The following is a 26,660-nucleotide window of genomic DNA, read 5'->3' on the forward strand; positions in this document are numbered from 1 at the left end:
AAGAAGTACTCTCCGCATGCCAGTTTTCTATTTTAGCGTCCTCCATATAAATTCGCTGACCATGAACGCTTCACTTTCAATCTTTCACCATGGCGCGCCTTGTACTCTTATTCGCCCTGCTTTCGCTGGGTTTCAGTCAAGTTTCCGCCTTGGGTGGCGCTATGCAAGGTCTTGAAGATGCAATGCAAATCCAACGTGAACAGCTCGCTCGGCTTGGTGATTTTTTGGGTCCAACGCCCCAATTGCAATCGGTCGCCAAGAGGGAATCTACCATCACATTCTCCAACCCAGCGGCAGAAAAATTCTTTGTGGATGGAACCACCATTCCCGATGGTACACATGTTATTTATCCATAGCTAATTGTTGACCTACATAGTCAATTTCGATGCTGGACCTTCTTGGTCGGGTTTGATGCCCATCTCGGGCGACCCAAACGAGACGCGAAAACTTTTCTTCTGGTAAGTCTGCTCATTAGCTAAGATCGCAGTCTTCATTCTTCATCGAGGTTCTGGCCGACTACCAACGCGTCCAATACCAAAGATCTGATATTTTGGACTAACGGTATCTTCTTTCTCTGGCGTCAGCCCTCTCTCTTCAGCTCATACGTGACAGGCGGCCCGGGATGCAGTAGTCTTGAAGGATTCTTGCAGGAAAACGGGCCGATCTGTGCGTGTGCCCAAAATAAATGGCATGCACGTGACTTACATCGAGTCAACAGCTTGGTCGTGGGGTCAAGCGGAACCCACTCCCAATCCATTTGCATGGAATAGTCTCGGTCATATGATATGGGTATGTGTACTTGGTAGCTGAGCTCATGGCCGTTGTAGCTGAATTCACGATTGCAGGTTGAGCAACCAGTTGGAGTATGACGGCCGCTTCTGTTCTATTTCTGGCGCTCACACAGTGATTATTGCAGACTGGATTCAGCCAAGGGACCCCAAATATTACCAATGATGATCAGCTAGCACAGGAACTCGTTGGCTTCTTCGAACAATTCCTAGAAGTCTTCAGTGAGCTCAAGGGAAACAATCTTTGGTTAACGGGTGAAAGCGTGAGTTGTGAATTGGTAATTCACGCGTAAATTAACCTCTGTCTAGTATGCTGGCTTTTGTATGTCCTGCTTCCTCCTTGTGAAGAGCGTATTGACATTATCCAAGACGTTCCACGAATTGCCAACTGGATTTACGAACATCCCGGGCTCGATCTCGCTTTGAAAGGCATCTGGATCGCTGATCCGTCCCTTTCCTACGGTGTCGTGCAGCAAGACATTCCTGCTCTCCGATTTGCGCAAGTGCGTATGCACAAATCAAGCCTCAGTCTCTCATCAATGAAACACATAGGCGAATAAAAATGTGTTCCCATTCAATAGCACCTTCATGGCACAACTCCAGGCGACATCAGACAGTTGCGGGTACACCGATTATGTCGACAAATTCGTGACCTACCCTCCCGCTGGTCCGCTTCCATTCCCCGCTGGAGTTCCCAAGGGCAGCACCTCCGCATCCACCGCTTGTCGTCTCCATAGTCCTATTCAGCGTGCTGTTGGAGTGTGCGTATATGTTCATTCATGTTAGGGGATACTTATCTCGCAGTCTGAACCCGGTGTTTAACGTTTATCGGTTTGTTTTCTTCATTAACGTCGAAAGGAATGTCTAATGCCCATGACACAGAGTGACTGATACCTTCCCGAACCTCTGGAGCGTGTTGGGTTTCCCTCGCTCAACACAAGAATTCGTTTATTTCAACAGGTATCTTCCATTTGCTACAAAATGGCATCGGAAGTGATATTCTCCGCAGAACTGATGTCAAGAGTCACATTTTTCGTGAAAGACGCTTGCTGACTTCTTCAAAGGTTCAAGATGCTATACACGCTCCCCACATCGTTTGGGAAACCTGCTCGGATGGCAGTGTTTATCTCCCTGGAGGCGATCGCACAGTTCCTTCTATGTTAACTGCTGCTGGAAGCAACATCAGTGTGCTGGGTAACGTCATCGAGAAGTCAGTGCGCACCGTTGTAGTCCATGGTTTGGCGGTGAGCCGATCTTGCACTGTCGTCAACTAAATCAACCAACCAATATAGGATATGATCCTCATGTCGGAGGGGACCCGAATCGCTATCCAGTAGGTGACTCGTATCATCCAACCGACCAAACCTTACTTGCTTCCAGGAACATGACGTGGGGTGGTCTCCAAGTTGAGCTTGTCCTTAATCATTTAACCTGCGTTCAACAAAAGGGAACAGGGATTTCAAACGCCGATTGAACCGGAAAGCTTCAAGGTTAAAAACATGGGAGTCTTTGGCAACGAACACACTGAGCGCGGACTGACCTGTAAGCATTTGTGAACTGCCTTGATTGAGCGTGCTCATAGTTGTAGATGTCGAATTTTACTATTCTGGTATGCTCCTTTGTTACCCGTGTTACACTGGCTTATATCGCTTGCAGGACATATGACTCCTCGTAATGATTCTTTCAATCGGGGTACCAACTGCTGATGCGAGATTTTTTGTTTAGAATTCGTCCCCTGGGCAGCTTTCAGCACTATCAGTTTCCTACTGGGGAAACAGGCGACTCCTTCTTCAGGCTAAACATTCAGAGGAGAGGCAGAGCAGGAAGTCTAGTATAGCTTTATAAATTTTTGTGTTCCTGTAGTCGACCACCAACAATTCTCCGAAATCTTGACCGATGCCGATCAGTGCCAACCCCTCTGAAGTCCTTGCCTCACGCCACCATGGCGGATAATGCTCTTCCCCCCAACCTGGCGACCCAGCTAGATGTACTAATGATCGACAATTTTGACTCTTTTACGTGGAATTTGTATCAGCAGCTCTGTTTACTCGGCGCATCGGTCACCGTCATTCGGAACGACGCCATCCCCCCGTCCTTGATACCCAAACTCAAAATCAAGTCACTCATCATCTCCCCTGGACCTGGCCATCCACAAACTGACTCGGGGATCTCGAAGGCGGCGATTGACTACTTCCAGGGGAAGGTACCAGTATTGGGAGTATGCATGGGGCTCGAGTGTCTCGTAGACTTGCTTGGCGGCCAAATCTCGTGAGTACTATATGCTCAAGGCACCTTCTCCCACTAAATCATCTGTCCAGTTACGCTGGAGAAATCATGCACGGAAAAATAAGTCGGATACGACACGACAATCGTGGCTGCTTCAAAGATGTCCCCCAGAACATCAAGTCGACCCGGTACCACTCTCTCAGCGCGTCAACGACTACCCTTCCTCCGGAGCTCGCGGTTACTGCGTTGAGCGAGGACTCGGGAGTTATCATGGGTGTTCGACATCGCAAATACACAGTCGAGGCAGTCCAATATCATCCAGAAAGTGTTTTATCGGAGGGTGGCGACGAGCTTATTCGCAACTTCTTGTCTCTGCGGGGTGGGAAGTGGGAGGAAAATCCAAGTTTTGGTGTCCTTGATTCGGCACTCCCCACATTTCCTATTGAAGCTCTACCTAATGGAATCGCTGTCAGCCCTGCAGCTGCCGCAAAGATACCCTCCATCCTCGAGAAAATTTATGCTCAGCGCCTTTCAGACGTAGCTGCGGCTCAAAAAACTCCAGGCTCGACTCTGAAGGATTTAGAGACACTGTTTTCCCTGAACATTGCGCCACCACTCATTCCTTTCCTTCCTCGACTGCGAGACAATGCAACTGGCCGTCCATCTCTAATGGCCGAAATCAAGCGTGCCTCCCCATCCAAAGGACCTATATCGCTCTCGACATCCCCTCCTGCTCAGGCCCTCACTTATGCTTTAGCAGGGGCCCACACCATTTCTGTCCTCACTGAGCCAAAATGGTTCCTCGGTACACTACACGATATGCTTCATGCGCGTTTGAGTGTTGCGAATCTTCCTAATCGACCTGCCATCCTCCGTAAAGACTTCATCCTCAGCAAATACCAGATACTAGAGTCCCGAATCTGGGGAGCAGACACCATCTTACTGATCGTCAGCATGTTGCCAGAGCATCTCCTTCGAGAACTCTACGCCTACAGTCTCGAACTGGGCATGGAACCCCTGGTAGAGGTCAACAACGCCAAGGAGATGGAACTGGCGCTGTCTTTGCCAGCCAAGGTTATTGGGGTGAACAACCGCAACCTGCACAACTTCGACGTTGATATGGGCACGACAAGTCGGCTGAGCGAGATGGTGAGAGACAAAGATGTTGTACTTTGTGCTCTCAGTGGCATTTCAACAGCGCAAGATGTGGACAAGTATGCTGCGGAAGGAGTGGGCGCTGTTTTAATTGGAGAGAGCCTCATGCGCGCTACCGATACCACAGCTTTCATTCGCGAACTCCTAACATTACCTGAGACGGCAGTCTCCACCTCGCAATGGCGAGGAAGCGCTCCTCTCGTCAAAATATGCGGGATTCGTACGAAAGACGAGGCTCTCGCTGTTGCGGAGGCTGGCGCTGACATGCTTGGATTGATGTTTGTCGAGAAATCGAAAAGACATATTGATCTAGAAACGGCCAGGGACATTTCAGAGGTTATTCGTGCCCTGCGATTCTCCTCCACTGCCACAGAGCCCCTAGAGGAGTCATCCAACACTCCCTGGTTTACGGGCCACGCCACACGGTTGTCGAATACATATGGTCGGCCGCTACTCGTTGGCGTCTTCCAGAATGCATCGCTTTCGACTATACTTCATGCAGTGAGCCATGCACAGCTTGACATCGTCCAACTTCACGGCTCGGAGCCTACGGAATGGGCGAGGCATATACCCGTCCCGGTCATTCGTGCCTTCCATGTTGGCAAGGACGGCAAGGGTTTGGACGGAATCACCCGGGGCGGTGCCCATGAATTCATCCTGCTTGACAGCCTGAAAGAAGATGGGAGCGGTGTCAGCGGAGGGACGGGGAAAGTGTTCGACTGGGATTTGGCCAAGAGCATTGTTGAAACTGGGGAGATCGTTGTTGATGGTGGGGCTTCGTACAAACGCGCCACAGTAGAACAATCACCACCAGAGCCTACAAAAGCGGATGAGCCAATTCCTCCTCAGGCAAATGACATCACGACGGCGCACTCCAAGTACCCGCTCCCTATCATTCTCGCTGGTGGGTTGACAGCTTCCAATGTCGCTGTCGCGATTGCGCAAGTCCAACCCTGGGCGGTCGATGTTAGTGGCGGTGTCGAAACTGAAGATGGGACGGCAAAGGATATTGCGGCGGTCAAAGCGTTTATTGGTAATGTTAGAGGTGGTGTCGCATGATGTATTATTTCCGCAGAGCGTATTAAAATATAGTTCAGTGTCCGTACTTATTCAACTCAGGCTCAGAGGCCACGTGCCAACTCCCGCTCGAGTTGCTCGCTGGGGTCGTCCATCATGGGGCTGGGTGGGCGTGGTGCATTTGGCGCGGTAAAGCCAGAGGTGGTCCCATGGAAGGGCCCGTGTTCTTGGATGGGGCTGTTGATTATCTCATCGCGAGACGGGAGAGGCAGACTCTCCTGGCGGCGGACTTGGCCACCACCACGCATTTGCTGGCGGACTTCGTCGCGGAATGCAGTTACTTCTTCAACGATGAGCTTCTTCATGCCCTCGATGCTGTCCTCCTCCTCAAAGCTGAAATCAAAGGTCTGGGAAAATGATCAATCTCCGCAACAAAATGCAGGATGAGAATGCTACCGTTTGGCACACAGGCTCGTCGGATGGATCGTGCCAGGCTTGGAAGTAGGGGTGAGCGAGCGCCTGCTCGCAGTTGATGCGCTTCGCCGGGTCGAAGCAGAGCATGCGACCAAGGAGGTCGATGGCGAGGGGGTTGGCATTGGGAAAGAGCGTCGAGAAGGCGACGCGAGGCTTGATCGGCAGCGAACGAATATAGTCCTGGGCCTAAAGATGATCAGAATAGGTGTCAAGCAATCGAAGTCTAAGTTAGCGTACCCGGGGAGAACCCACCCGACGGAGGGTATCCTCCGAGGGGGTGCCCAGGTAGTGCAAGATCTGATTCAGCTGGTCTACGTAGCTACGGCGATGATTAGCAAATCAGGCTGTTTTCTGGGAACAAAGACGTACTCCCGCCCCTTGAAGATGGGTTTACCGCCTAAAAGCTCCGCGAGAATACAGCCGATCGACCAGATATCAATCGCTGTCGAGTAGTTGGCAAAGCTGAGCCTGTAAAGTGTCAGACCGGGGGTAGGAGAAGAAGTTAGACGGCAGACATTATCTCAGGCGCCCGGTACCACCGTGTAGCGACGTATTCAGTCATGAACCCCTGGTTTCCAGCAGCGCGGGAGGCCCCACCGCCGGGCGTATACCCCCGGGCGAGGCCAAAGTCACAGACTTTGAGTTCGCAGTCAGCGTTGACCAGAAGGTTTCCGGGCTTGAGATCGCGGTGGAGAACATTGGCGCTGTGGATGTATTTGAGGCCACACAGGGTCTGATAGAGGAAGCTCTGGAAGTGAGCATCTGTGAGAGGCTGGCCAGAGCGGATCTGTCTGGCGGTTAAGAATCATTTCTGCAGCACACAAGACTGATTCTAACAATCGCATGTAGGTCTGCCTCCATCAGCTCCTCCTGGACGGGCATTAGACCAAAATAAGGGGGGTGTTGACGCAACGCACATAGAGGTAGACCTCGTTGAAACCGCCCGCGGCATCAAAGACAATGTCCATGTCGTAGAGGTGGGTAATGTTCTTGTGTCCCTTGAAATGATGTAATAGGCTAGACCGCGATTAGAACGGCCCAAAGCCCAAGCATCGGCGCGCACAGAATCTCCCTCAAGCAGCGTTTGGTGAGGATTCGCTGTTTAATCATTGGGTGACATTGAAGCGAGCAGTCAACGACACCAAACCTTATTGTTGATGTTGGTGATCTTTTTAATCGCGCAACCCTCCCCGCTTTGGCGATGCTTGGCTGCCACCACACATCCGTAGGCACCTTGCCCGAGCTCCTTGACAAACGAGTAGTCTGCATCGACGACAAAGGTACTGTTGAGGGCGTTGAAACTTGTCCTCTGGATCTGCATTATGGGAAGAGGTTGGTAGGGGGAAGGATGAAGAGAGGCTGTTAGACGACGAACGACGTGCGAATTATAAGGCAGCGGCCGATGTTTAGATTCCGTTACGCGAAGGCACCAAAGAGCGCTGTGCAGAAGTTGATGGCTGGAATTCTGTTCTCATCAAAAATCGCCCGCATCCGGTTAACCTCCAGCTAACGCACATTTTCACACGGTATATTTAGTCCCATCTACAGAAACTACACGCTTCACTTCCGAGCAAGATGCGTTCCAGCAAGCTCCCTCTCGAGTTCTTCGCTGGGGTCGTCCATAGTCGGACTGGGTGGACGGGGCGCGCTGGGATCAGTGAATGATGAGGTTGGATAGCTGTTTTCTTGGACAGGCGAGTTGATGATTTCGTCGCGGGATGGGATAGGAAGACTAGAAAAGAAAATGCCGCGTCAATTGGTATCCAATCGTAGCGAAAACCAATATACCTATCTTGACGCCGAACCTGGCCAGCCGCCCGGGCTTGATGGCGAACTTCGGCACGGAAAGAGTTGACTTCTTCGACGATGAGTTTTTTCATGCCTTCTATGCTGTCTTCCTCTTCGAAAGCAAAGTCGAATTTCTTATATATACTAAGCACCAAAAAACACGATTAAAGATGAACTTACGGATTCACAAACCGGTTCATCGGCAGGGTCGTGCCAAACTTGGAGGTATGGGTGTGCAAGGGCCTGTTCGCAACTAATACGCTTAGCTGGATCGAAGCAGAGCATCTGGGAGAGCAGATCGATTGCCAAAGGATTGGCATGAGGGTAGAGGGTAGAAAACGGGACCCGTGGCTTGATTGGCAGTGAGCGAATGTAATCTTGAGCCTATCCAAGCTTGAGTAAGTGACACCAACAGGAACGACAAATTAACATACTCGCGGCGAACCGACCCGGCGAAGGGTATCTTCCGAGGGAGTGCCGAGGTAATGAAGAATTTGATTGAGCTGATCAACGTAGCTGGGTTGGTCGGTCAACATAAAAAACCGACAAACAGCGCCGAAACCCACTCTCGGCCTTTGAAAATCGGCTTTCCGCCTAGAAGTTCTGCAAGAATGCACCCAACGGACCAAACGTCGATGGCAGTGGTCTGAGATTGAATAAGACACAGCAAAGTAGCGAAAGAAGAAAAGAACCCACATAATTGGCGAAGCTGAGCCTGTGATAACGTGAGAGATTAGATCGCTTAGATAGTCCGTCTTACATGATTTCGGGGGCACGATACCAACGTGTCGCGACATATTCTGTCATGAAGCCTTGATTGCCAGCAGCCTTGGACGTGCCTCCGCCCGGAGTGTAGCCTCTGGCAAGACCAAAGTCGCAGACTTTGAGCTCGCAGTCGGCATTGACCAGAAGATTGCCAGGCTTAAGGTCACGATGCAAGACGTTGGCACTATGAATGTACTTGAGACCACACAGAGTCTGATAGAGGAATGATTGGAAGTGCGCGTCTGTCAAAGGTTGCCCTGAGCGAATCTGAGCAAAGTCAATGTCGTTTGATTAGCTAGCTGAGCTGGGTCAAGACATACAATCGCATGGAGGTCGGCCTCCATAAGTTCTTCCTGTCAGAGAAGTCAGAGGCAGATGATCAAAAATAGCCGCGACGCACATAAAGGTAGACCTCGTCAAAGTTTCCAGTCGGCTGCAAAACGATGTCCATATCGTACAAGCATGTGATGTTCTGTGCTTGATTAAGCGCGACTACCAGGCGAATGACCCAGTTCAAACCTTGTGTCCACGGAAATGGTGAAGCAGGCTATGGGCATTGAGTATAATGACATCCCCAATGGCGGGAAAGATACCGAATCTCTCTCAAGCAACGTTTAGTAAGAATACGCTATGTGAAGATGTGGGCGATGTCCATGAAAAGGGTTAGGGAACACAACGAACCTTGGTGTTAATGTTTGTGATCTTCTTGATGGCACATCCTTCACCAGAACGACGATGTCTTGCAGCAACGACGCATCCATAAGCACCTTGCCCTAATTCCTTGACAAACTGATAGTCTGCATCCACCACGAAGGTCGAGTTCAACGCTGAAAAGGTGTGGCGTTGCATGATAATTGCTGATCCTCTTTCGATTATAGTCCAACCTCGAAGAGAGAGGATTGGTGGTCGGATGTTAGGATGAGAGGAGGCTGAAAGCAAAAACCCGTTGCCCTGAATTCGTCGATCTGTGACATGCAATCACCAGGAGCCGTTTCCAGCATTTACCCATGTTTCAAGGTTGAGGCAACAGCTCAATTCTCATGTCTGGCATCGTTCCTCCAAATTACTCGAAGTATGAGTAGGATGCGATAACTTAAACTTCCGGAACCTGTGCAAGTTATGTTATGCTAACCTCTTGCCAAGGAAATCGCCTCGTTCAATTGCGGTCCGAGGGTATCGTTTGGCGCGGGCCTTGTATTCTGTGAGCTTGCCGTTTATTTTGCCTTTCTTTGTGCTCAGTGGCTTCGGTTGTTGGGAAATAGGTCCTCCGAACGATCGGACTGACTCAAAAAGCTGCGGTAAATCAGCACAGACTTGGCTGTGTGGAAACACAGCCATTCTCACAGCCGACTCTCCCGTGACGTTTTGATCTCTGCTTGGGCTAGGTGCCATAAAAACGCGGTCTTGGGTGTGGACTGAGACTCCTCTCCCTTCTTCTTTCCTCATGGCCCCTAAATATTTGTGTTGCCTTCCCTTACGATTGGGAGTTCTCATTATCTCCTTCCTCGAATTCCTGTCTAGCGCTCTCGTGTCTGGTGTAATGATTGCACTTCTCATTTTTGACGCTCAAGGTACGCTGCATGCACGCTTCAAATAGTGTTGCACTCACTTGCGTGTTAGACAAGTCCCGCTGGACTGTTGGAGACACAACCGTGGACGTCCAACTGAGCGGAAGATACAAGTACATTGCTCTCGCGATCGCCGTCATCTATGCCTTCGTCGCCATCATCTCGCTCCTGGGGTGCGTGCTACAACCAGTCTTAGTGCTTTTTTAATCCTCCAAATTAGCTTCATTGGTGCTATTCGGAAGAAAGAGTCGATGGTCCGAATATTTTCTACGCTCTGCAAAATAAGCCTCGTCTGCCAAATAGCAGTAACGCTTGCTGCGATCATCTTGTCCATTGTGGACCGGAGTCAGCTCAAGGTGATTTTCCTTTGGTTACTGTCTTGGCAACGCTCATATAGTTCAGAAATTGTGTGTCGGGAGCTCAACGACGCAAGCTGTCATCGACGCCTGCGACAACTTCGCAAACCGAAGGGTTTGGGAGATGATTTTGGGCTCCGTCTTGCCGATATTATTCCAAGCCTGTGCGTTCCACGTTTTTCGTTCACTTCGAATTCATCTCACAAAAACTCAGACGGAGTATATATCATCGCTGCATACGCAAGAAAGCTGCGGTCAGAACAAAATTCCATTCCTGGATATCGCAGTGGGCCTGCCTACGTCAAGGTGCAAGGGGAGGAGGCTCACCCATTAACCCAAAGCGCCTTCCCACCGGCGGGCTACAGCGACGCAAGTCACAAAGTCTAACCACTTTTACCGCATGTTACATGGACTCTATTGTATTCGAACCTATGTGTAGTGCAGAGGTTATAAATTTCTGGGACTAGGTAGTAGCACAGACATTCGATTGACTGCAAACGCGTGTATTCTCACGTGATCGTTCTCTACTTATGTCTCGACTCTCGCGTGCAAACATCAAAGGCAGAGAATCCATCTTCACCGGCGCCGGCTCGGAGCTCTATCGGGGGGACATCCATGCCATTTGTCCCCCCAGTCTCGAAGAATGTGTTGCACTGATGGAAGACTGTTGTGAAGAGGTGTGGCACAGTGCCCTTTTGGATGACCGTCTCCAACCAGTCGCCCAGGCATACGAAGCGGAGGCGTTATTATACTCCGGCTGCAGAGATCTACACCGAATGAACAAAGTCTTACAAGTCAAACGCGTCGGTGGTCTATCTGATTACTCGATCGTTTCTCTCATGCCCAATGGCTCAGCTCTTCCTGCTTCTCCGAGAGGACACAGTGCATCAATACAAGACACAACTTGCGGATGAAGTCGAGCCTCCAATTAACGAACTTATCGAGCTCGCAGAGCAAGGCCTCAAGGCGTTGCAAAAGAAAGAAGCTGTTCTGAAGACCAAGGTTACTTACTGGATTTCATTCGCCACATCTCGATGCTCACTGCAGTATAGGCCGACACCATGCAGTCTAGGACAACGCGTCACACAGCACCCAACGCGCCGGCAGCACAAAAACTCGAAGCCCGACGACTGCAACAGCTAACACGACAGAGGGAGGCGTTGGAGCTTGAGATCGAGGCATTGGAAGCAGAGCTAACGGCGAGTAGACCATTCACGAGGTTGGAGTTTCTGACAAGTCTCTTTAGACGTGATGAGGATTCGCATCAGTTTGTAGATACATCGGGCTTATATCATCACTTGGCCTATATGACCAAAAACTCGCCATACATATTCGGTCGTTCGCCGCGAAGATAACTCTCGAACGTCCGTTTTAACACAGTTGACCAGTCCAAGTCTCGTCGATCTCCGAGGTTCTCGTCCATCGTACTTTGCCCCTGGAAATTCGGTCCCAAATCCGGCCAATTTCGTGCAGGATCGACCTTATTCCACCTAGGTATTCCTTTTAGCCACCTAGAGCACAACTGAACCATGCTTACCAGTTATTATGGAAGTGGTAGGAATATGCACCAGAAAAGAAACCCCGGAAACCCAGAGCTGCCGGAGCCCCACTGTCGACCACGGGAGTTACGAAGAAGTCTTCGAACAGCGTGAAGAAGGGCTGAGGTGGCCTCTCGCGCTGATAGCCTTCCATATTAAGCCATGCACCATCAAACATCGCGTCAGGGAGTCTGGTCAATAGGTGGACAAGTTGACCCTCTTTGAGATATTTGGTGATTTCAAAGGGGTGGAAGTCGAATCCATTCTTGACCGCAGTCCGGATGAGGAAATGGGCTAATGCTGATCCCTTGCGGAGACGAAGAACCGCCGTGTTATACTTATCGTGCCAGCTCCATCTACAGGTATTTAGTTGTCGGAAATGACGAGCTTGTCGATTGACTGACCGGTACGCGTAAGCTCCCTTCCAGTTCCAAAGCTCTTCCCAATCTCGCAGAAACAAGGTGTCAGCATCCACATAGATGCCCCCGTATCTAGCGCCCATGTCAGCGGAAAATATTCATAGCTCGGAAGCCTACTTGTAGCAGAGGATGAATCGAGCCATGTCACTCATGATCACACTAAGCTTGTCGTACAAAGTCGGAGACAAAGATCCGGTGAGATTCGCGTTATGGTCTTGGTCGCCATTTGTGGATAGTATATGGCCGCCACTCTTGAAAATCGTCTTCTTGGAGCGCCATTCGCTGGTCTCTGGAAGGCTGTCGAGCTGCTCCGCCGTATTCCACAGTTTGAAGTGGATTACGTGTTTGAAACGAGGGTGGAGAAACGGCGCCGCCCAGACGTTGGATTTGAGCTCCGCGACTAGATCGCGGGTAGCGGATTCACCAACGGCGGCAGCGGGCCCCAGATTGATCCACACCCAAAGTTGCGGTGGACAATGGTTTGCGTCTACTTCGCCGGCAACGTGAAGCTGGGTGTTTTGTGTGAATAGGAAACTGAGGATTGCGAAGTACGGTTTGTCAGTAAATGGCCCAGTCCAATAAATGTGAAATATTCTAGGGTCCTCCGGGTCACAAACATGGTTTTCGGGAGAATAGCGGAAAAGCGGGGCAAGCGGAGGCAGGGAAATCGGAGGTTCCGAATCAGTATGGCGGCTCTGAGCAAAACCCTCATCAAGGTAGGCTTCGTGTTCACTCCGAATGATGCCCTTCCGTCCAGCAGGCTGAAAGAGACGTTAATGGGGAGTAAGGTGGGACAAAAGATTGGGTAGCGACCGTGAGGCTGTCCAACGACGGGATGTAATTATGTGCTGAGGCCGCGTCTTCTGTAAAAATATATTTGTAGCTCTCCAGATCGCCACGTCTGACGCGATCACCGTTATCAAGGCCACCGGAAACGCGCAAAAACTCCAAGCAGTCGCGGACATACTGTGAGCCATGGATTAGTGACGCTAGCCTGCAGCTCCAGTATACTCACCTTTCCTTCTCCGAAGTCACATTTCTCTATTATGATGTCCAAATCGGCAATAGACCCAGGTATAGGGCGTGGTGGATACGCAACATTTGGGATCGAGGCATGTAAATTGATGTACATGCGTTTAGGCCCTACCCCGCTGGCGGAAGGCTTGAAACGGCTGACTGAGGCAGGATGAGGGGGTACTGCTGGGTTAGTTATAGTCTTAAGACCGAGTTTCGGTGGGGCTAGAGTTGATGAGCTTGTGTGGACGCGACAAATGGACTGATTGTACCCGTTCGATAGCTTGGATGATGTCCGCTCGCAATTTCCCAGAGCCAGACCCTTGCTAAGCTCTCCCGTTTGAAAACAAGCGTTGGACTGTCGGTGCCGGGCCAGCTCTTGTGCTTGCTGGCGAAACGCTTTCCGAGTGCGAATAATGCAAAACCGGCCAGGAGCAAAGTAAGCACGAAAGCCAAGATCCCGCGTTTTCGGCCGAGTCGCGTGTGTATTATTCTAATGTTGGGGAGCCAGAGCTGGAATCGAAAGCGGCCAACCGAGAGTGGAACACGATGCCATGGCTGTTGCTGTTGTCGTTTTCCGTATTTTTCGTCTTTGTCATGGTATTTGGGGAGAGATAGTAGGGGCCTATGGCTGGTGGCAGTTCGCTGCTCACGGTCTCTGAGGTGCGGCATCATGGCATGGTGGTTCAGAAACAACGGGGGGTTTAGAGCCATCAAATTCTGGTTGCTGCGCACCACCAACATGAGCGAGGATTTCTTGCGGCTTGTTTCACAGGCCAATCCAGCGACTCGCCAGCAATACCAACCAGCTAACGACGGTTATCCTCCAGCCAACTCACCTCAATTGCTCGACCCATTCTTCGATGACGATGATGATCTTCCCGACTCTGCCTTTGGGAGGCAAGCCGGACCCATGGATTCACAGGCCAGCGGCCTACCTTTAGCAAGAAATGCGGCACCACCTGCTGGAACAGGTCAGCCTCGGGGTTGGGACGAGGACGAGTTTCGTAACCAACCTTTTGCTGGTTCAAGCACATTCAACGGCACCTCCCCAAAGCCAACGGAAACGAAGCCCACCAAACCGCGGAGGAGATGGAAATGGCCATGGCAGAAGGAGAAGGAGCTCACAGGCGACAGAGTGATAGCACTCAACAACGCGGCCGCCAACGCCGAGTTTTGCTCCAACTTCGTTTCCACCAGCAAATACAATGTTGCATCCTTCATCCCCAAGTTCTTAACAGGTGTGTGGTCTCCTGCTTCACAAGCCGAAAATCTAAATTTTCGCAGAACAATTCTCCAGATACGCCAACCTTTTCTTCCTCTTTACCGCCTGCATCCAACAAATACCGAATGTGTCCCCAACCCAGCGCTACACAACGATAGTACCTCTCGGTGTTGTACTCCTCGCTTCAGCATTCAAGGAGATTCAAGAAGATCTGGTGCGTCTTAGTGTGCTCGATTGAATCCGTAGCTGATGTTTTACCTAGAAACGACACCAATCAGACTCAGAGCTCAATGCGAGACTGGCCAAGGTTCTCGCTTCAGATTCGACGTTCGTGGACAAGAAGTGGCAGGATATCAGTGTTGGGGATGTGGTTCGAATGGAGAGTAACGAGTTTATACCCGCCGACATGGTCGTCCTCAGCTCCAGTGAACCTGAAGGATTATGTTACATTGAAACCGCGAATCTTGACGGGTGTGTCTTTTTGCTTGCCCTCGTTCTTTTCGTTAACTCGCGCCAGTGAAACCAACCTCAAGATTAAACAAGCTTCGACTCACACTTCCTCCCTTGTCGCTCCCTCTCTCGTTAGCTCCTTACGCGGATCCCTTCGAGCGGAACAGCCCAACAACTCACTCTACACGTTCGAGGGCACATTCGACCTTATAACGAATAGCGGTTTGCCTAAACAGGTTCCATTAGGACCAGATCAAGTCCTTTTGCGCGGCGCCCAACTGCGAAACACTTCCTGGGCATATGGCGTAGCGGTATACACTGGCCATGAGACTAAACTTATGCGAAATGCAACGTAAGCTACTCGTCGCTGTTATGTTGACTGCGCTGAATCATTCCAGTGCCGCTCCGATCAAGAGAACCGCCGTCGAGCGTCAGGTCAACTTGCAAATCGTCTTCCTCTTTATATTCCTATTGGCCCTCTCCGTTGGCTCTTCAATCGGGGGAAGCATCCGGTCATGGTTCTTTGCTAGTCAACAATGGTATCTGTTCGAGACAACGTCAATTGGTGGCCGAGGTGCGTGTTAGAATAGCAGTCCACTCTTGTACTAACCCATTTCTCATAGCCAAAAGCTTCATCGAGGGTTTGACCAATCTATTCTTCTTAGAGTTTATTGACTTTGCGGCAGATATCTTGACCTTCATTATTCTTTACAACAATCTAATCCCTATATCGCTCATCGTGACCATGGAGTTCGTCAAGTTCCAACAAGCACGACTAATCAATTCCGATCTGGATATGTACTACGCACGAACGGACACCCCGGCTCTTTGCAGAACCTCTTCTCTCGTCGAAGAGTTGGGTCAAATCGAATATGTCTTCAGCGACAAGACGGGCACGTTGACTTGCAACGAAATGGAATTCAGGTGTTGTAGCATAGCTGGGGTCGCCTACGCCGAGGTTGTCGAGGAAGGCAAACGGGGCGATGGTGAAGAAGGGAAGGATAATGGCTGGAGAACTTTTGCCGAGATGAAGGCGCTGCTTAGCGACAATCCCAATCCATTCGTCGACCCTAGCGCAGCAGGTTCCGCCAATGCGCCAGAAGTCATGGAGCGAGAGGTTGTCAACGACTTTTTGACACTTCTTGCGGTCTGCCACACTGTGATCCCTGAAGTCAAGGACGGGAAGACTGTCTTCCAGGCCAGCAGCCCTGATGAGGCAGCGCTAGTTGCTGGTGCAGAAGTGCTGGGATACCAGTTCCATGTCAGTTGACCATTATCTTTCCAATGCTCCGACTTATTTTCACCGTAGACTCGCAAACCCAAATCCGTTTTCGTGAATATCCAAGGGCAATCACAACAGTTTGATATTCTCAACGTTTGTGAGTTCAATTCGACACGAAAGCGAATGTCTACCGTCGTTCGAATGCCCAATGGCAAGATCAAAATCTACACGAAAGGCGCGGACACTGTCATCTTGGAAAGGCTGAGCAAGAACCAACCGTACACCGAGAAAACATTGGTGCATCTTGAGGTTGGTACTACGTGACCTTGCCCTCCACAGACTAACTTTCCTTTTTAGGACTACGCTACTGAGGGTCTGCGAACGCTGTGTTTGGCGTACAGGGATATTCCAGAGCAAGAATACAGACAATGGTCGGCCATCTATGACCAAGCTGCTGGCACCATCAACGGTCGAGGTGAAGCTCTCGACCGGGCTGCGGAGTTGATCGAAAAAGATCTTTTCTTGCTGGGTGCCACTGCCATTGAAGACAAGCTGCAAGATGGAGTCCCTGATACCATTCATACCCTCCAGATGGCCGGAATCAAGGTATGGACTATGATAGGGCAACTGGACATGTTCTCACCAACGCGCTAGGTCTGGGTTCTAACGGGAGACCGACAAGAAACTGCGATCAACATCGGAATGTCATGCAAACTCATATCAGAGTCGATGAATCTGGTGGGATATGTGATCTTGGATAGGGCTGTGCTGACCATGGACAGGTTGTTGTCAATGAAGAGAATTCGCATGACACCGAGCAGTTTTTGGCCAAGCGACTTTCTGCCATAAAGAGCCAACGGAGTACGGGAGAACTCGAGGATCTAGCTTTAGTGATCGGTGAGAAGCAGTGCTCTTGATTTGTGCCGGAGACTGACGATTAGCTCCAGACGGAAAAAGTCTTGGGTTTGCTCTCGAGAAACCGCTTTCTAAGATCTTTCTGGAGCTTGCCATCATGTGCAAAGCCGTCATCTGCTGTTTGTCTCATTTGTTATCCCCGACATATTTGCTCAGCATATTCAAGGCCGTGTTTCGCCTTTGCAAAAGGCTTTGGTTGTCAAGCTCGTTAAGAAGAACCAGAAAGCGATATTACTTGCCATCGGTGACGGTGCAAACGATGTGAGTATGATCCAAGCCGCACATGTGGGAGTTGGTATCTCGGGAGTGGAGGTAAGTGAAGCCATCATCCATCGGCAGCGGTGACCACAACCTGAACAGGGTCTCCAAGCAGCGCGATCTGCTGATGTGGCAATTTCCCAATTCCGATTCTTGAAGAAACTACTCCTTGTCCATGGTGCTTGGAGCTACCAACGACTGTCCAAGTTGATTCTTTGTGCGCGATCTGACTTGTCCGTATGCTTCTATTGATCCAGACTAGACTCATTTTATAAGAACATCACGCTCTACATGACCCAGTTCTGGTTTGCCTTTTTCAATAATTTCTCTGGACAAATCGCCTACGAATCGTGGACTTTGTCCATGTACAACGTTGTATTCACACTGCTGCCTCCACTTGTCATCGGTATTTTCGACCAATTCGTGTCAGCGCGGATTTTGGATCGTTACCCGCAACTCTACATGCTTGGCCAGAAGAACATCTTCTTTACGACCACCGCCTTCTGGATGTGGGTTGGTAACGCATTGTACCACAGCCTGGTCAGTTATAACCTCGAGTATGTCGAATAATGTTAACACAGTGCGGATAGGTATTGTTCGCATTCTCCGTCGTCCTATTCTGGGGAGACCTGAAGCAAGCCACTGGTCTGGATTCGGGCCATTGGTATTGGGGGACCATGCTTTATCTCGCGGTGCTCCTCACAGTGCTAGGCAAGGCGGCATTAATATCAGAGTAAGTGGTTGTTCCATCGCTTCAATTCTGTTAATCATGTTCTAGTTTATGGACAAAATATACGGCAGCCGGTAAGTCTATTGAAGTTGCCTCTCTGTTTGAAAGGTTTTTGACTTAATGCAGCCATCCCTGGCTCCTTCATTTTCGCCATGCTCTTCCTCCCGTTATACGCCCTCGTTACGCCCCTTCTTGGGTTTTCACAAGAATACTCGGGTTTGGTGCCACGTTTATGGACAGATTCGATATTCTACCTCGTCCTTCTTTTCATTCCTATATTCTGTCTTGTCCGCGATTTCGGCTGGAAATAGTGAGTTTCTCACGATCGGCAAAGGATGTTTTTGGTGACATGTTCTTCTAGCTACCGACGGACGTATATGCCCTCGTCATACCATATTGCGCAAGAGCTGCAGAAGTACAACATTCCTGACTACAGGCCTCGACAGGAGCAGTGAGTAGATCAGCATGCTCTTTGACCGGGAGAAACTGACCATCCAACCCTAGATTCCAAAAGGCGATCAAGAAGGTTCGTGCGGTCCAACGAATGCGCCGTAATCGTGGCTTTGCCTTCAGCCAAACAGAGGATGGTGGAAAGCAGGACCAAGCAAAATTGATTCGGTCAGTCGTTTTATGGAACGATCTGAGTGGAGTGTTGACTCAATCTTGACTTAGGGCGTACGACACATCAAAAGGCAATTCCAAGCCTTCAGGATATTAGATGGACTATGTATTTGTACTCATTATCTTATTGCTTTTCTAGTCCCGCACTCTTTCCTGACCTTAACCCTTACTGCCTGTTATTACGCGCTCCCGCGGGAAGACTGCAGTTAAAGGCAGCGGAACACAGCTCATAAGCTGATGGGTTGATCAAAGGTGAAACTCAAGGGGTGAGTTTTGGCCTGAAGAAAGGTGAACAGCCAGCATTGTGCTGGCGTCGTTGTCAAGATGAGTGGTCGAGGCGGGATAAGATGGCCGATATTGAAAAGATCGGCCTACCGAGAGTTGGCGAGAGCTGGATGTGTGTGTGACGCTGTGTGTGACAGGTAATCACCACTGATATAACAACACCGTTGCGACGCGAGCGAGACGTCTGTTTCCCGTTGCCGTACCCTCTCTTCGTTAGTACCACCACGAGACTGTGTCTCTTACTTTCCTTTCATTCTTCTTCTAGACCTTTCTCCACCCCGCTCTTTCACTCCTCCTTTGCGTCGGGAACGCCATGTCTCTCAAAGCCGAACTCGAAACCTGGGCCGCAGCCCTCGAGGCTTACGACAAAGAAGACTTTGAGAAGTCTCTCGATCTCTTCTCTGTCAGTAGTTGCCTTATTATTCATTGCCGCTGCTCACCCCGATCTAGCGCATCGCCGACTCGTCCAAAATTCTTACTAATATGGGGCTCATTTACGCGACCTTGGGAGAACACGAAGCAGCCGTAGAGCGGTTCATTGAGGCGACACAGCTTGACAGCTATCTGGCCGTTGCGTGCGTTGGAGCGAGTTCATCGTTTCCGGGTTGCCATCTGACGTTGCCTAGCTATTTCCAGTGCGGCGTATCCAACTTCCTCCTAGCTCGATATGAGCTGGCGTACAAGGACTTTGAGGAGGCGCTGTTATATCTCAGAGGCAACCAGGCAATGTGCGTCTTTGTCTACTCTCCTTTACTATTGTCTGCTCACTTTGTTCCCAAAACAGCAACTATGAGCAGCTGGGCCTCAAGTTCCGGCTCTTCTCTGCTGAGGTCCTGTTTAACCAGGGCCTCGCACTAATTTACATGGGTCGTCTCGACGAAGGGTTGACCGACATGGAGGAGGCCCGACGAGTCAAGGCAACTGACGAGCATAACGTTATCGATGATGCGATTGCTGACCGCGGTGAGGGCTATACGGTATTCAGCATTGTGCGTGGATGCTCTCCCGTCTGTTCTCGTTCTAATGTCCTTGTAGCCCGTCGGGGTTCTATATCGGCCGTCCGAGAAGAAACTTGTCAATGCCAAGACCAAAGACTACATGGGCAAAGCGGTCCGTCATACCCTGAGATCAACATGCATTCGAGCCCTGATCATTCATTTGTAGAAACTCATTGCCGCAAGCGATGCTCGGGACATGACTGTTGGTTTCAGTGGCAGCGACCGTTTGAATCAGGGAATCACACCATCTGGTGTCTACGCCGATAATGAAGCAGGTGCGCTGGCACGCAGCAACACTCGCTTGCCCACCCGTAAGCTTTATTATGTTCATCTTCACGATCTCAACGTTGCCTAGGTGCGAATGATGATGGTCCCCCGGCTCCTCTTGCTCGCGCGAAGACAACATTAAGCGTCCCGAGCAATGCACGTGAGGTCACTTCTCCCGGAGGCTCTGATCCACCAGCAAGATCTCCTTCGTCGGCTACCGGTGGAGGACTGGGTGGTCCAGCGAGAAGCAATACTGTTCTCAACAGACCTACTGGTGGTGGAATGGGCGGACCTGTTCGTGGACTTAGCGTCAAGCGTGGTGGATCTCCTCCCGGTGGTGCTAACAAACCTCTTCCCCCTGCCAACAACAACCGTGATCCACCTCCTGGCAAAGGCCAGGCAGCCAGCCGTCTCACGGAAATATATGACGATTATCTCGATGCCTACACCGACGAACCACCACCCCCTCTCCCCAACCAAGCCCCTCAGGAAGGCCGTGTTGCGGCATGGGCTCGGACTAATGCAAACCCACCGCCTTCCGCTGGGCCACCCAGTGCATTTGTCCAGCGATCGGGAACTCGCAGTGCCCCAGGCAGCAGTTATGCGCCAAGCTCTTATGGTGGCGGGTCTGTCAGGCGTCGCGTGACCCGGCGTGCGACTTCCCGACGTGCGCAAAGCACCTATGAAGAAGAAGAAGAGGGCTATGCGAGCGGGGACGACTTTGACGGCCCCTATGAGCTGATAAAGATCCGCGTTAAGCTGCATTACGACGACGATGTCCGTGGAATGGCGCTGACGCCAGAAACGCCGTTTGAGGAGTTTATGGACAAGGTGACGGCTAAGTTTGGCAAGGACATCAATGGCCTGTCGCTCAAGTTCAGGGATGAGGACGGCGGCAAGGTGTCCCTCCGTGACGAGTCAGACTACGAGCTTGCCATCGAGACTGCCCGAGAAAGCTCCAAGGGCAAACCCGAGGGAAAACTCGAGATTTGGTGCATGGACGCATAACCCCCATCCGTTCATCTTCCCTCCGTGCTTGCCCACTTCGGCTATTACTATTCTGACGTCTCTTATTTCCTCCATTGGATTTCACGACATACACAGGCCCCCATTGCTCTCTATCTTAGTCCAATCTACTCGGTCTCCATCCCCCCCACTTAGCGCTATGTAATAAAGTATTCTGGGTCAGTTGGCGATACCCGAGTCTGCGTGTACCACAAGCTGTATAGTATATACTGGCACCAGCGGTTTGAATAGATGTTTTTTTTTCGAGGGAAAGGGATTCGGAGCTTTAATCAAACCTTACGTAACAATGATGCCCCTAAGTAAGTAATCAAAACCTATTCAAGACCAGTCCTTGCTTTGGCTAAACAAACAATACAACTACTATGGCCCTCCGCATTAAAAAGATTCCATTTCCTGCACTTGGGTCATTCGCTGTCTTCACCATGGATCCCGTTCTTTCTCTTGACCCCGAACTCCGTGACGACCCCGAAGCAGTCAAAGCCTGCAAGCAACTCAAGGTTGGTAGATATGTTGGCCTTGTGAACCAGGTCCGTCGCTATTCTCTTTGGCCACCTCAACGTCTCTTAATTGACTTGCTCATCAGCGGTCAGGGCTTTACAACCCGTGGACGCCATACAACGCATGCCAGTTTTACTTCTTGCTGCAGGGGTTGCCTGAAGCGCAGCCCTACGGATTTGATGCCTCCATGTCCATTCCCGTGGCACCGATGACAATAGAGAACCACCCATCTGGCCGGGCGCCACTGCAGCCCTCAAAACCCTTGCCGTGGAAAGACTGTTATCTGTCTGGTGCTTGGCACCACGAGCTGCGTAGCCAATCGGTGTACGAGCCTAAAGAGTGGATTCATAAGATCGGGTATATCCTGCCTGTTGAGGATGTGGGCAAGCAGCGATTCTATACGCTCATGGACGACATGCGCTCGGACAAGATGCGCGATATGGTAATCGAGCCATACGAGGGGCCGGACCTTGATATCGACGAGGAGCCGCTTGCAGACCCTTTGAGCGACACAGCAGAAATATGGGTGCCTTCGTGCGAGAGTATGTTTCCAGATCACGGGTTGTCGGTGTCCATGATTACTGGCACGTTCTCGCAAGACCTCTCGACCGTAAAAGAGTTGGCCCACCCGTCCAGCTTCTACGATGAGGTCAAGGCTTTGTCTCGGTTCGCAAGTTCTGTGTTTATCGACTTGACGTTCTGACCCCACCTAGGATTATGGACCAGGCGCGTCACCACGCCACTGCGACGACACAGAGAAAAGATTCAGACAATATGCCAGGTAAAACTTGAAACTGTGCAACATTAAATCCGAGTGTTTGTCTTCAGCAGACAGTGAAATCGGTGTGTTGGGTTTGATAGAGCAGTTCCGCCTACAAAAAAGATACTCGTAGTTTGTCCAAGCTACGGGATTTAGATGTACGAGGCTACTATGAGCGTTGGAGCTGGATTCGTCAGGCTTTGTCAGCACACGTGACAGCAGACTGAGTCAGAGTGCGCCCACACTGTTCAATGTGACACTCATGGATGTCCCGACCAAGCGGATCCCCTTTCCTGCAGTCGGCGCCTTCGCCGTTTTCACTATGGACCCCATCCTTTCTCTTGACCCCGACCTCCGAAACAACCCTGAAGCAATCGAAGCTTGTGCACAACTCAAGGTTGGTAACTATGTTGGTCTCGTAAACGATGTTCGTCTTCGTTCTCAAATATATGCCTGGATGTTTCATAACCATATACTACTTAGCGGTCGGGGCTTTTCAACCCTCTTGCGCCATACAACGCGTGTTTTTTCGACTTTTTGCTTCATGGCTCCCCGACCACCCAACCCCACGGTTTCGACCCCTCCATGTCCATTCCCATTGCTCCCATGTCATTAGAAAATCATCCGTCTGGTCGCGCGCCGCTGCAGCCCTCAAAACCCCTACCCTGGAAGGACTGCTATCTTTCTGGCGCCTGGACTCACAAGCTGCGTAGCAAAACGATGTACGAGCCCGAAGAGCAAACCGAGAAGATGGGTCATCTTCTGTCGATTAAGGATCAGGCCAAGCAGAAATTCTATATAACCAAAGACGAAGAACGGTCGACCAGGGTTCCGAACGTGCCAGTGGTAGTCGCTGAAGATATTGACGAGGAACATTGTGCAGACGACTCGAGCGAGGACTCGGGGGAAATTTGGCTTCCCTCGTTCGAGACTGTGTTCCCAGATCACAGCTTGTCGGTGTCGATGATCACCAGCAGCTTCTCGCAGGACCTCTCGACCGTGAAGGAGCTCGCCCACCCGTCCGGTTTCTATCAGGAATTGGAGGCCTTGTCTCGGTTCGCTACCTTTTTTTCTTTTTCTTTCCTAGGATGACCTGATTTCACCAAGGATCATGGACCAGGCGCGTCACGTATGATTGGATGGTGTTGAGGCAAAGATAAAACAGGAAAAGTGGACAAGTTTTGCACGAATAAGAGAAGCGCCAGTACTTTGAGCTATCCATACAAATAGCTGATGACCGGAGAAAACGACTGAGGTGTCGAGCCACGAAGATTCGTGAAAAGTAAAGTAGAAATGACGGGCCAGTCGGGATTTCGAATTCGGCGAGCATTAACGAGGAGGGCATCTCTTCGTAGAAAACTGTTTTACTGGATATAATCCACAAGAAGGATAGACGTACAAGGTAAAAAGGACAAACAACAGTCTTCAACATTCCAATTCTTCGGACCCAGTCCAGCTGGCCCAGCAGGCGAAGTCATTTCTGAGTTGTCCGTGCAACACCTTGATTTTCGTGCGCCGCAGTGGGCCCAATGGCGGCTCATTATATAGTCGTTCTAAAACGGACTCGACAGAGGTGGCAGTAAGCACAACAAGCTTGGCTGAAGGCCGTAAAATGTGCTTCAGAGTTGCCACTACGCGTTCATTAGTATACTGTGAAGGATGAGCAAGCTGTTGATAGATATCAGAAGACGACAAATGCCTCGTTAATAAAGGGAGGGTCGCATATCGCAATGTCGAAAGAATTGGCGAGGTGATCAGGTAAGGCGAGCGGCTCTTCCATGTCGTAGCGAATGTAATGTTTCGGAGCCAGAGCTTCGAATCGGCCATCCACCTCGAGGAGACGAGCACCATCAAGAGGTTTATGATGTTGGAAGGCGACGAAAGCGGTGGGACAACAGAGAAACGCAATAGACGTGTCTGGGTTGCATAATTTGTGGACCAGAGCGGCGAAACGTTCTGCGAAATCGGTTGTATACCTGGATCTCTGATAATCGGCCACAAGTAAAAAAAAAAAGTGGATCTAGACCATACCAGAATTGACTTAGTTGCCAATCTTCAGCGAAAGTGCTCCGATACTCGTCCACTGATGGGAATTTCGTTGGCGCGTTGTCTGAGTCCACGCGGTTCGCCTCGGCAAAGTCGTTGAATCGTTGTTCCTGCTCGGTTTTAGACGTGATGAACTCGTTTAGAAGAGACAGGGTGCCGGGATCGAGGGCAAGCGGTGGCGATTCAGAGCGGTCTGACATCGATATTTTGTGCACACCGAGCAGCTGTTGGTTGACGTGAGCCGATGGAGTGACTTGTGTCACGGTCACGTTTCAGCAGCTTGGCCAGGGCGGATCAAGGGCACCGACTCGCCAGTATTTTGCCTTATCGTAGATCCGAGAATGGCTGGTGCTCCTCATGCTCAGACTACCACGACCACGACTACGCTCGACCAACCCTCTTGGCTTGCGCTATGCCAGTGGGTCGACATACTCACCTCGTCGTAAACTTGTTCTCGCCACTGGGGGAGTTGCTTTGGGTGTTGCAGCGACTCTAGGCTTCGGATCTAAACTTTACCTCGACGCTGCTACTGTTGCGATACCAGCTCCTCCTCGACGCGCCACGGAAGACGCTGACAAACCCTCCTTTGGAACGTTGTTGAGGACCTATGTGGTGTACACCATGTGCTCCATTCCCAAACTCGTAGACTCTGCCCCGTGGCTATTAGAGACATGTACAAGCATACCAGGGCTTAGATGGGCTACTGAGGCACTCGTACGAGCCACATTTTTCAATCAGGTGTGTGACCTTGTCTGTCTGTCCAACTCTTTCTTATCGCTATGAAGTTCGTGGGGGGTGATTCCGCCCTTGAGACTCTCCCGGTCCTCAAGGCCCTACGACAGAACAACATCGGGACACTGTTTGCTTACTCCATTGAAGTCGATGAGGCGGAGGCGATGTCAACAGCCGGCTCCGGCTCTTCCCCAACGAGTCCCCACCAGGCTATAGTGAATGAGATGCTTAATTGCATTGATGTTGCAGCCGAATTTGAGGCTCAGATGGGTGCGAGAAAGACGGGAAGACGAACATGGGTTGCCGTCAAGATGGCAAGTTATTTTTGCACTATTCGCACTAGTCCTCAGTTTCCTACCAGACAGCATTGCTCCCCGATGCCAGTGCCCTTATTCGTCTCTCCTCTCACATAATCGCCACTCGCAGCCCAACACCATCACCTCTTGTCGTCTTTCCAGGAAATCCTACCGCATCTGATTTAGACCTGCTCTATTCTCCCAAATCACCCAAAGGACAACTTTCCGATAACGACCTCGAGATGCTTCGGGAACTACATCAGAACCTGGAAGCTATTTGTGCCCGTGCTGCTGCTAAAGGGGTCCGAATCATTCTTGATGCCGAGTATTCATGGTATGAGCCCGCGATTGATGCACTTTCCCTTGCTTTGATGAGGCGCTTCAATGCCGGGCCGGATGGGCCATTAGTCTATGCAACATATCAGGCCTATCTTCGACGCACTCATGCTCATCTCGTCCATGCCTTGCGTGATGCCAAAAAGCACGGCTATGCTCTCGGCGCAAAACTTGTTCGTGGTGCCTATCATCCCCATGAGATGGCAGCCCACGGGACAAGCGCTCTATCTATCTCACCAGACTCGCTACCTCCAGTATGGGACGCAAAAGCCGACACTGATGCCAACTACAACGCTTGTACCGAGCTTTTGCTTGATGCTGTTGACGCAGATGTGACTCGCAATAGCCATACTGTCGGTGCTCTGTTTGGCACACATAATTGGACAAGCAGCAATAAGATTCTGGCAGGGTTGGAGCAGCGTGGACTCGGTAATAAGACTTCTGACGGGAGATTAAGAGTAGAGGAACGTGTAGGCGAACGCGTTACGTTTGGTCAACTTTACGGTGAGATGCAGAATAATCATATCCAGGTTGTAGCTGACTGGATTCCAGGAATGTGCGATGATTTGACGCAGTATCTTTCGCAAAAGATAGACTCGTCTGCACCTATGGTGATTAAGTGCGTTCCAAGTAACTCTTTGCTACTGTTTCTCACTATGAATCAGATATGTTCCTTATGGTGCTCTAGTCGATGTAAGCCTCTTTGTCTGGGAGGGGTACTGCTGCTAAACTTTTCTAGGTGATGCCATACTTGAGTCGCCGTGCCATAGAGAACAAGAGTGTTCTGGGAGATGATAATGCGCAGAAAGAACGTCGTAGAGCATGGAGATTAATGGTTCAGCGGATTTTTGGATAGTTTACATCAAATTTGGGGTTTTTGGTTGTGT

General features: G+C 50.6%; 12 protein-coding genes across 12 annotated transcripts; 8 read left to right on the forward strand and 4 right to left on the reverse strand.

Annotated features, from left to right (window-relative positions):
• Positions 1 to 89: 89 nt before the first annotated feature.
• Positions 90 to 2,587, forward strand: MIND_00032800 (Carboxypeptidase; the record flags this gene model as incomplete). The annotated part of the gene is made up of 19 exons (XM_037357297.1): positions 90 to 333; positions 377 to 458; positions 506 to 561; positions 613 to 666; positions 719 to 789; positions 846 to 863; positions 917 to 1,051; positions 1,098 to 1,110; positions 1,158 to 1,291; positions 1,341 to 1,549; positions 1,593 to 1,619; positions 1,671 to 1,748; positions 1,798 to 2,032; positions 2,081 to 2,121; positions 2,169 to 2,193; positions 2,243 to 2,330; positions 2,377 to 2,397; positions 2,445 to 2,459; positions 2,514 to 2,587. The coding sequence occupies 19 exons, from the start codon at positions 90 to 92 to the stop codon at positions 2,585 to 2,587; spliced, it is 1,620 nt and encodes a 539-aa protein (XP_037225207.1).
• Positions 2,588 to 2,730: 143 nt separating this feature from the next.
• MIND_00032900 (Multifunctional tryptophan biosynthesis protein) lies at positions 2,731 to 5,228 on the forward strand (the record flags this gene model as incomplete). The annotated part of the gene is made up of 2 exons (XM_037357298.1): positions 2,731 to 3,056; positions 3,107 to 5,228. The coding sequence occupies 2 exons, from the start codon at positions 2,731 to 2,733 to the stop codon at positions 5,226 to 5,228; spliced, it is 2,448 nt and encodes an 815-aa protein (XP_037225208.1).
• Positions 5,229 to 5,290: 62 nt separating this feature from the next.
• Positions 5,291 to 6,981, reverse strand: MIND_00033000 (Mitogen-activated protein kinase; the record flags this gene model as incomplete). The annotated part of the gene is made up of 9 exons (XM_037357299.1): positions 5,291 to 5,593; positions 5,643 to 5,846; positions 5,898 to 5,979; positions 6,030 to 6,128; positions 6,176 to 6,447; positions 6,498 to 6,530; positions 6,578 to 6,677; positions 6,724 to 6,758; positions 6,808 to 6,981. The coding sequence occupies 9 exons, from the start codon at positions 6,979 to 6,981 to the stop codon at positions 5,291 to 5,293; spliced, it is 1,302 nt and encodes a 433-aa protein (XP_037225209.1).
• A 239-nt stretch (positions 6,982 to 7,220) lies between these two features.
• On the reverse strand, positions 7,221 to 9,173 carry MIND_00033100 (Protein kinase domain-containing protein; the record flags this gene model as incomplete). The annotated part of the gene is made up of 12 exons (XM_037357300.1): positions 8,895 to 9,173; positions 8,807 to 8,841; positions 8,733 to 8,760; positions 8,614 to 8,685; positions 8,534 to 8,566; positions 8,209 to 8,480; positions 8,145 to 8,163; positions 8,015 to 8,094; positions 7,883 to 7,964; positions 7,629 to 7,832; positions 7,449 to 7,582; positions 7,221 to 7,392 (listed from the first exon to the last, which is right to left on the reverse strand). The coding sequence occupies exons 1-12, from the start codon at positions 9,060 to 9,062 to the stop codon at positions 7,221 to 7,223; spliced, it is 1,299 nt and encodes a 432-aa protein (XP_037225210.1). The 5' UTR covers positions 9,063 to 9,173.
• Positions 9,174 to 9,657: 484 nt separating this feature from the next.
• MIND_00033200 (uncharacterized protein) lies at positions 9,658 to 10,524 on the forward strand (the record flags this gene model as incomplete). Its single annotated transcript, XM_037357301.1, has 5 exons — positions 9,658 to 9,784; positions 9,834 to 9,954; positions 10,002 to 10,137; positions 10,184 to 10,301; positions 10,352 to 10,524. 5 exons carry the CDS (start codon positions 9,658 to 9,660, stop codon positions 10,522 to 10,524), a joined length of 675 nt encoding a protein of 224 aa, XP_037225211.1.
• Positions 10,525 to 10,667: 143 nt separating this feature from the next.
• MIND_00033300 (uncharacterized protein) lies at positions 10,668 to 11,512 on the forward strand (the record flags this gene model as incomplete). The annotated part of the gene is made up of 4 exons (XM_037357302.1): positions 10,668 to 10,940; positions 10,993 to 11,139; positions 11,190 to 11,356; positions 11,413 to 11,512. The coding sequence occupies 4 exons, from the start codon at positions 10,668 to 10,670 to the stop codon at positions 11,510 to 11,512; spliced, it is 687 nt and encodes a 228-aa protein (XP_037225212.1).
• On the reverse strand, positions 11,441 to 13,801 carry MIND_00033400 (uncharacterized protein; the record flags this gene model as incomplete). The annotated part of the gene is made up of 7 exons (XM_037357303.1): positions 13,381 to 13,801; positions 13,110 to 13,333; positions 12,908 to 13,060; positions 12,212 to 12,855; positions 12,080 to 12,166; positions 11,675 to 12,031; positions 11,441 to 11,627 (listed from the first exon to the last, which is right to left on the reverse strand). The coding sequence occupies exons 1-7, from the start codon at positions 13,781 to 13,783 to the stop codon at positions 11,441 to 11,443; spliced, it is 2,055 nt and encodes a 684-aa protein (XP_037225213.1). The 5' UTR covers positions 13,784 to 13,801.
• A 37-nt stretch (positions 13,802 to 13,838) lies between these two features.
• MIND_00033500 (P-type phospholipid transporter) lies at positions 13,839 to 18,626 on the forward strand (the record flags this gene model as incomplete). Its single annotated transcript, XM_037357304.1, has 20 exons — positions 13,839 to 14,349; positions 14,396 to 14,547; positions 14,596 to 14,804; positions 14,851 to 15,135; positions 15,182 to 15,357; positions 15,407 to 16,044; positions 16,093 to 16,314; positions 16,363 to 16,611; positions 16,660 to 16,743; positions 16,788 to 16,902; positions 16,953 to 17,039; positions 17,087 to 17,232; positions 17,281 to 17,395; positions 17,441 to 17,718; positions 17,769 to 17,911; positions 17,957 to 17,982; positions 18,035 to 18,218; positions 18,270 to 18,359; positions 18,413 to 18,526; positions 18,581 to 18,626. The coding sequence occupies exons 1-20, from the start codon at positions 13,851 to 13,853 to the stop codon at positions 18,624 to 18,626; spliced, it is 3,858 nt and encodes a 1,285-aa protein (XP_037225214.1). The 5' UTR covers positions 13,839 to 13,850.
• Positions 18,627 to 18,876: 250 nt separating this feature from the next.
• Positions 18,877 to 21,087, forward strand: MIND_00033600 (P-type phospholipid transporter; the record flags this gene model as incomplete). Its single annotated transcript, XM_037357305.1, has 9 exons — positions 18,877 to 18,909; positions 18,952 to 19,026; positions 19,080 to 19,217; positions 19,265 to 19,389; positions 19,441 to 19,542; positions 19,599 to 19,803; positions 19,850 to 19,924; positions 19,979 to 20,123; positions 20,168 to 21,087. The coding sequence occupies 9 exons, from the start codon at positions 18,877 to 18,879 to the stop codon at positions 21,085 to 21,087; spliced, it is 1,818 nt and encodes a 605-aa protein (XP_037225215.1).
• Positions 21,088 to 21,467: 380 nt separating this feature from the next.
• On the forward strand, positions 21,468 to 23,455 carry MIND_00033700 (uncharacterized protein; the record flags this gene model as incomplete). The annotated part of the gene is made up of 6 exons (XM_037357306.1): positions 21,468 to 21,632; positions 21,689 to 22,269; positions 22,317 to 22,384; positions 22,432 to 22,446; positions 22,561 to 22,790; positions 22,847 to 23,455. 6 exons carry the CDS (start codon positions 21,468 to 21,470, stop codon positions 23,453 to 23,455), a joined length of 1,668 nt encoding a protein of 555 aa, XP_037225216.1.
• Positions 23,456 to 23,788: 333 nt separating this feature from the next.
• Positions 23,789 to 24,768, reverse strand: MIND_00033800 (uncharacterized protein; the record flags this gene model as incomplete). The annotated part of the gene is made up of 3 exons (XM_037357307.1): positions 23,789 to 24,339; positions 24,390 to 24,662; positions 24,714 to 24,768. 3 exons carry the CDS (start codon positions 24,766 to 24,768, stop codon positions 23,789 to 23,791), a joined length of 879 nt encoding a protein of 292 aa, XP_037225217.1.
• Positions 24,767 to 26,629, forward strand: MIND_00033900 (Proline dehydrogenase; the record flags this gene model as incomplete). The annotated part of the gene is made up of 6 exons (XM_037357308.1): positions 24,767 to 25,147; positions 25,195 to 25,459; positions 25,507 to 26,277; positions 26,326 to 26,392; positions 26,439 to 26,466; positions 26,513 to 26,629. 6 exons carry the CDS (start codon positions 24,767 to 24,769, stop codon positions 26,627 to 26,629), a joined length of 1,629 nt encoding a protein of 542 aa, XP_037225218.1.
• Between the last annotated feature and the right edge of the window lie 31 nt (positions 26,630 to 26,660).

The sequence above is a fragment of the Mycena indigotica genome, assembly GCF_014461135.1.
Source record: "Mycena indigotica strain 171206Taipei chromosome Unknown Mind.scaff0001, whole genome shotgun sequence".
Classification (NCBI taxonomy): Eukaryota; Fungi; Basidiomycota; class Agaricomycetes; order Agaricales; family Mycenaceae; genus Mycena; species Mycena indigotica.